This window comes from Acyrthosiphon pisum, chromosome A3 (genome assembly GCF_005508785.2).
Source record: "Acyrthosiphon pisum isolate AL4f chromosome A3, pea_aphid_22Mar2018_4r6ur, whole genome shotgun sequence".
Taxonomy (NCBI): domain Eukaryota; kingdom Metazoa; phylum Arthropoda; class Insecta; order Hemiptera; family Aphididae; genus Acyrthosiphon; species Acyrthosiphon pisum.
The window spans coordinates 24,959,419-24,967,769 of record NC_042496.1 but is presented as its reverse complement, the minus strand read 5'-3'; the positions used below and the strand labels follow the sequence as shown (position 1 = coordinate 24,967,769).

At 34.9% G+C, this 8,351-nt stretch overlaps 1 protein-coding gene across 1 annotated transcript in view; it reads left to right on the top strand.

The window, feature by feature from the left end:
* The first annotated feature begins 1,828 nt into the window (after positions 1 to 1,828).
* Positions 1,829 to 8,351, top strand: part of LOC115034445 — a 6,941-nt gene continuing 418 nt past the window's right edge. Inside the window, exons 1-2 of the mRNA XM_029491470.1 lie at positions 1,829 to 1,874; positions 7,964 to 8,332. Of these exons, the coding sequence (XP_029347330.1) occupies positions 1,864 to 1,874; positions 7,964 to 8,332 (380 nt within the window). The 5' untranslated portion in view covers positions 1,829 to 1,863. The remainder of the gene's footprint in view (positions 1,875 to 7,963; positions 8,333 to 8,351) is intronic.

Genomic DNA, 8,351 nt, shown 5'->3' with positions numbered 1-8,351 from the left:
TTGTATTTTAATTAATAATACTCTAATAATTAATGAACAGAATTGATAGCGCCACATTGTGTTGCCTATCCTCTAAGCCGTGAAGGCAAATTTTAACAAGACCTTAAAAAGCTAAACGTGAGCTATCAGTAATCTTAAATAATAAATTATTTATTTAACATAATTTTTAATTATTACATAATAATATTATAAACCTAAGAATTAAGATTCATGAAACATGTATATTTTTTTTACAAATAGTACCTATATTAGATCTATAGAATCAATTTTTAATTTGTGAAGCAACAAAATAATGTAAATTTAAAAACTATTTAATTTATAAACAAAAATCATATGATGCTTTCATAATATTTTAATCGGTTTGTGTTGAAAGAATAATAGGGTTTAAAAAATTGAAATCCTCTATTGCATCATGCATACCTTGAAAATAAGAGAAAAAAACTTTAAAGTTTTCTTCAGTTGTGTTAAGTCTCCTATCTCCACTTAAATTATCATAAAAATGTTTTTTGGCATACGATTCCCTTTTTTCTACAAATTTATTGGAGATTCCCCATCTTGAATACAGCGATTTTGCATTATTAAGTACATTATCATCGTAGCTATTTCTTGTCTCTTGAATAAAGTTATAACTGCATTATTTAGCATTTTAGAAACTTTTTCTAAGTTCATATCTTCATTTTGTAATTTTTTAGAAATTACTTTTAATGATCGTAATATACGTTACCAGGTACACAAGATTAAAACAAATTCAAAATTTTCAATTTTACTTTTCAAACCAAATGCCAATAGGTTCGTTCGGTTGTTTTCTTGCTGGTAAGGGCCATACAAGTCAAAGCTTACATCAATGAAACGTTCTTTGAACGAAGACACAGCATCATGCCGAGTCTCCTATCTGGTTGGGCATACTTTCTTTAAAACTTTTTTTTGAACTTTATCACCAAAATTTTAACCTAAGGCTAATAAAGCCCATCTTGGGGCACTACTGGCAAAAAAATTGAACACATTTTGAACAGTTTCAAAAAAAAATTTTACTTTATTATGACACTTCGCTGCATCCGAAATAACTAGATTTAAATTGTGGCTACAGCAATAATGGACATACTTGGCTGATGGAACAATATTTTTTATCCTTGTTTGCACCCCCGAATGTGCTCCACTCATCACAGAAACTCTATCATATCCTTGGCCTCGACATTTGTTAATATTTAAACCAAGTTTTATTAAAACTTCTTGGGCAAGGTTTACATAATCAACTGCACAGTGACTTTTTAAGATATAAAATCCAACAATTGATTTTTTGATTTCCAACGTCTTACTTTCATAATTGACATCAACATAACGGATGATTATACTTAACTGATCCAATTTTGTTATATCTTGGGTCGAATCAGTAATAATTGAAAAAACATTGGCATCCATTTATTTCAGCGCAAATTGTTTTAAGTCAATCGTTTGACAATATGTATAATAATAACTAATAAGTTCATCGCGACGCGCGACGTTATCGTCATTCGCCGTATTGGTCAATCGGTGTACCAGCATATATACACGATGATAAGTATGGAAAAAAATTACTTAACAATTGATCAAATATTCACATTAATTAACCCACCAATAGGAATAAATTAAAACTAGTTTCAAACCAAAATCTAATATACCATTTGTAAAAAATAAAACATAGGTACATGGTTACCATAAGAACCTATTTTATTTTATGGTACTTTGATAGTTTGATATTCATAATATCGGGGCCCCCCAATTTTTTAAAGAGTTAGGGCCCTGGTGCAATGCTCCGCTTGCACCGGCGGTTTATCCGGCACTGCAAGCAGCTTTCAAGGGACGCATTCTTTCACCTCCAACAGAATGGATCAAGTGTAAGTTATTAATATTAAAATATACTTAGTCAAATCTGTTGTGAGTTAAGAGGCTATACGGTAGATGTATACAAGGAGTAAAGGATCAAGCGAAAACGATCCAGCTCTACAGGTACCTGAATCAGATTCAGTTTTAACGAATACAATAGATTCAGATAGTACAGGGGACAGTACAGTCCATACAAGTCAGTTAGTAGACTTAAATCAAACTATACGCGGTAATCTCATAGAGACATCGAACACCATGGTTAACCAGTTAGATTTCATTACAGCTTTAAGGACACTTCCCGACTTCTCAAAGGGAAGCGAGACCAACCTAGCATTTTTTATTTCGCAATGCGAATTTGTGTTTGCCAAAATACCGGAGACAATGACATCTGATATTTTACATGCCGTACTCATTAAGTTGAAAGGTAACGCCTTTGACGCGATTAGGTATCGGGAAATTAATAGCTGGGAGGAGCTAAAATCGCATTTAGGAACAATATTTAATACTCCCCATTCATTACAATACTTACATGGGCAACTGAATACGATGAAATTAGGTCAGTCTGAATCGATAAAAGATTTTGCGCAGCGCATTGAAAAGGCATATCACGAATTAACGCGCGCATTAACCAAAGGGAAAAGCACGGCAGAAGCCAAAATACACACACAGTCGGTACAGGAGCATGCACTAAGCGTATTTATAGGTGCAGTACAGGAACCTATTAAAATATATTTTACCATCACGAAATGTTAGTAGTTTTGAAGAAGCCGTTTTACTTGCGATAGAACAGGAGTCCGTTTTTGCGAAAGCAACAACGAACGCTAAACCTGAGTATAAAAATAATTTCCGAAATAATACGTGGAACAATTTTAAAAGCAATTTTAAGAAAACGGGGATCGACCGAATGTCGATAAAAGCACAATCAAATGTTTTCGATGCGATCGAGTAGGTCATTACGCTAATGAGTGTAGGACTTTAGAACAAAATATTATAAAAAAAACCCGAAATTAAGAATGAATAATATACGGGGCAGGTAAAATATTGCAAATATTGTAAATTAAAAAATCCCGACGTCAGTGAATGTCGAAAGTTAAGAGATCGAAAAAATTCCGAGGGGGAGCCTTTCAGGAAGTTCAGGTAATTCTACTCCGCAAACAATAGGCGATATAAAAAATAATGTACGAATTATCACGCCAATTAACGACGAACACACTTTATACCTAGCGAAGGAAAATTTCTAATTGATAGCGGCGCGGACATGAATATTATTAAATTATCAATGTTAAAAGAACATATCGTTGTTAATGAAGTAGAAAAACGTCATATAAAGGGCATAAGTGCGACCACCATGTTAACTATAGGAACTGTAGTAGTCGACGTGTTTATTAAAGACAAAAAGTTTATCATAAAATTCGATATTGTCTATGACGATTTTCCTATACCTGAAGCAGGCATTTTAGGTATAGCATTTCTAAAAAATAATAAGGCTATAACGGATTGGGATAAGGGGATAAGGGAGTACTAATTATACCCGAACCGATAGAAAACAAAGTCGAATCTATTATAATACCTGCGCGTAGTAATTGCGTATTACAGGTCAAAGCCAATGAGATAATACATTCTGAACCAGTAGCGATTAAAAAATACGCTATAAACGACGATGTAATAATAGCAAACAGTTTAAGCCTGGTGCTCAACAATAAGATAGTAAGTAATATTATTAACATATCAGAGCAACCGTTTATTATCGATGAATTAACCACAAGCAATTTAAAATGGAAACCGTATACGGACAATATATTCTTGATTAATAATGATACGGAACCGTTAAATAGAAGTCACCCAGGTCGTATCAAATTATTAAACGAATCAATTAAAACCGATCATTTAAATAATGAAGAAAAAATGAACATTGTAAGCATTTGTAATGAATATTCGGATATATTTTATTTAGAGGGGGACCTTTTGACCGCGACGGACGTTGTAACGCATAAAATTAATACGCCGCGGTTAACGAAACGTATTAATATTCGTCCATATCGCATTCCGTGGGCATATCAAGAGGAAATCGAAAATCAAATTTCTGAAATGAAACAAAATAATATAATACGTAATTCGTTGTCACCTTTTAATTTTCCGCTAGTAATAGTAAAAAAGAAAAAAGGTGAGGACGGTCAACAAAAACTTCGGGTATGCGTCGATTTTCGTAAATTAAATGAAGTTACCGATAACGAAGCTTATTGCTTACCGAACTTATTGGACATTTTGGAATCCTTATAGGATCATCCAAATACTTTTCTACCCTTGATTTAGCGTCAGGATACCATCAGTTAAAAATAGATAGTGCGGATATTCATAAGACCGCGTTTTCAACAAAATCCGGACATTACGAGTACTTGCGCATGCCTTTCGGGCTGAGCTCAGCGCCGGCCACATTTACAAGGGCAATGAAATCTATTTTAATGGGTCTAGAAGAGATGTGTACGGCATATCTCGATGACATTGTGGTACACGGGTCAAGTTTGGTAGATCACGGTAATAAGTTAACGGAGGTATTCAAGCGTTTGCGCACGCATAATTTGAAGTTACAGCCACGGAAGTGTGCATTTTTACGTAAGGAGGTACTATATTTAGGTCATGTAATAAATGAGACGGGTGTCTCACCTGATCCAAATAAATTGAAATGTATTAAAGAATATCCTAAACTGAGAAACGCCAAAGATATAAAGTCGTTTCTCGGATTACTTAATTATTATCGACGTTTTGTCGACAATTTCGCAAAAATCGCCAAACCACTTACGAATCTATTAAAAAAAGACGTACCATTTGTATGGACTGACATGTGCGAACATGCGTTCGAAGAATTAAAACGTGTATTAACGAACCCACCATTATTAATTTATCCGGATTGGGAGAAGGGGAATTTTAACCTATTAACCGACGCCAGTCAATACGCAATTGGCGCCGTGCTGTCTCAGGGAGACGTTCCGAACGATAGGCCCGATCGCATACGCCAGTCGTACATTAAATAAGGCGGAAATCAATTATAGTGTAATCCAAAAAGAACTTTTAGCTATTGTATGGGCCGTTAAATATTTTCGACCATATTTGTATGGGCAAAAATTTAAAATAATTACGGATCACCGGCCGCTTACATATTTATTTAATATCAAAGATGCGTCATCACAATTGATGAGATGGCGATTACAGCTCGAAGAATTTGACTATGAAATTATTTATAGAGCAGGGTCATTACATTCAAACGCGGACTGTTTATCTCGTATACACGTAATTTCCGATAATACGGAACAACAAAAATACCAGTCATTTATACGGGAAACTGCCGAAAAGCCGATTTTTAATATGAAGGTTATCGAAGTAGCGAACAGCATACGTAATGCAGGTCCATCGGAAAATCTAATATTACCTATATCGGGAGATTTTATTGTAACACACAGCGGTATTCGCGAAGTGATTACCAAGAACGAGATTACGACCCAAATACAATTCACGGACGGAAACAAATTTATTATGATTAATAAAGACGATCGACTGATCATATTGTATAAATTAAAAGCAACCCATTTGACCGAATTAACAGGGGAACAGTTTTTTTTAGCGATCAACGAAATAAAAACATTTTGCGAGGCGAACGTAATAAATAATTTTTCCATTAGTCGATTCGAGGGGTTAACAACGCTCACAAATTTCGAGCATATTCGGACTATGTTTAGGTACGTGTTCAAAGGAACGGATATACATATAACGATATATTCCGAGCAAAGCTGGACTCCAGAAGAACGGGAACGTATAATATACGAATATCATAGCACTCCGTTAGGGGGGCACTCGGGCGTATCACGTACTGTAAAGCGTTTACAGATTAATTATAATTGGAAAAATTTGAAAAAAGACGTTAAGAAATATATTAGAAATTGTGACGTCTGTCAAAAAAACAAGTCACATATAAAAACAAAACAACCTATGATCATCACGTCAACGGTAACAAAACCGTTTGAACGTATCTGTCTGGACATAGTGGGGCCACTACCACCCACCACAGGGGGGAACATATATATACTGACATTACAAGATGAACTATCACGTTACTCTTTAGCGATGGCTCTAGTCACTACGGATGCTCCTACGGTAGCGCAGGCATTTGTAGAAAATTTCGTATGTATTTTCGGAATTCCGACTTCAATACTCACGGATTGTGGTACTAATTTTTTGTCAGATATCTTTAAAAATATGTGTAAGTTACTAGACATCGAAAAGTCTAAAACAACGCCGTGGCACCCGCAAACCAACGGATTTCTAGAGCGTAGCCATTCCACTTTAAAATCTTACTTACGTAGTTTTGTGGATAAAGACAATAACTGGGACAGGTTATTAGCATACGCGATGTTTTGTTATAACACCACGGTGCATACGTCAACATCGTATACGCCATACGAATTAGTATTCGGGCGGAAACCGAACATTCCGTCATCATTTCATAGGGAACCCGAAGCGCAATATAATTATGATAATTACGTACTCGATTTAAAACGTATTATGCAGGAAGCGCATAAACTGGCACGCGCCAATCTAATAAAAAAGAAAGAAAACAATAAACACTACTACGATAAAAACACACACGCGATTAATATACAGGTAGGGGACAAAGTCCTAATAAAAGAACATAACATAAACGTAACACGTTAAGTAGAAATTGGACGGGTCCATACGAAGTACTCGCGGTACACGATAATGAAAATATTACTATTAATAAAGGTCGTAAGGGTTATCGTATACACATAAACAATGTTAAATTGTTTTACGAAACCGAGCTATGATATGAATTATTAAATATATCCATAAGAATAGTAATATATTAGTAGTCGTAGTTAGTTTGTTTTTTTTTGTAATTATAGTAGAAAAAAAAAAAAAACACGTTTGTTTTACATTAACAGAACCCCGGTGGGAAGAGCAACTATTATTTACCGTGAGGTGAGGCCGCCAGTCATCACAGAACGAGAAAGCGAAGAAGAGTTAAGGGCAGGCCTCGATCTGGCGTGGCGAGTCACTTCTGAGTTTTTTGAGGATAATCCTAACATAAATAAATCCGCCTGGCAACATTACGGTATGCGTTGTATGATGAAATACCGAGGGATGCGTAGACGCAGACTGAGTCCTAGGCCACCAACTAATTAATTAAATAGTTTTTCTTTATGTTTTTTTATAATAGTCCAAATATAATACCGATTATATAGACACATACTGTTTTTTTTTATTATTATTGTTTTTTTTTAATTACGTTATCTCTATACAGAAACGAAACGCATAAATTCGTTGTTATGGACTTCGAATTTTCGCCGATAAACAGGTACAGCAAAGTACTGATCTCCGGTGCAATCTCTAATAGTTTGGATCGATTCAAAATCACAAAACTCGAGGGTAGGCCCTTATACCTACCTAAAGAAGACGAAGAGGTCAGACCTATGAGCGACCGAGAGATGCGCCAAGCTATTAAAGAAATCCACCGGGTATTTGTAAAGAAACCTGAATTACGCGACGCATGTCTAGAACAATTTAGGTTAAGTATAAAAACTAAATCTGAAACACTAAACGCGGCGTTTATAAAAAATTATTTACAACGGGATAATAAACAATGCGTTATAGTACTATTTAGTGGATCAAGCGACAAAGAAGTTTTGTATAAATTAGGTATTGTTCAATATACCATGTTAAATATTTTGTGTTATGATACTACTCAGACACAACACTTCTATTTAAAATTAGAAAATTTACGTACACGACAACTCATTTGCGAAATCGACGTAGGCTACTACGATAAAAAGGGGAGACTATTAAACCTGGTCGAAACCCATAATTTAATATGTAAAAAGAAACACAAAGTCACGCACGCACATGATCCATGTACGGACGTGAAATATACAAAGTGTATTTTTGATTTTATAATAAGGAGTTATCGTTACGTAAATTTAGTAAAACATTGTTAGAATTATAAAATAAGCACTCGCATACAGTGAATAAAGTATGTAAATTCAAGTAGTTATTTTTTTTTTTGTATTTTTTTGTTTTATGTCCAATCCAGTCAGATTGTTATACAATTAATAATCGGCTGCACACTGGTGATGTCACAGTTACGGTTTTCCGACAATCAATTGCCGCCTAAATCCGGTATCTATTACGAAAATATAGGGCCAATTAAAATTGTTACCAATACGTGGGACCTAGTATTTTTTCTTGACACATCGGGTTACAACGAACAATGGGACATAATTGAAGATCATATGCATAAATTACAAAGCATGTGTACCGAACTTGACGGACCAACTTTCGTAACACCAGTAGGGTGCCAACCATTATTAAATCATGTTTTATTAATAAACAAAAAACTGCTTAAGCGTAAACAATTACTATTAGACTCTGTCGAACTTAGATTCCGCCGGGGAATAATACAGTACTGCGCAACAAGCAGC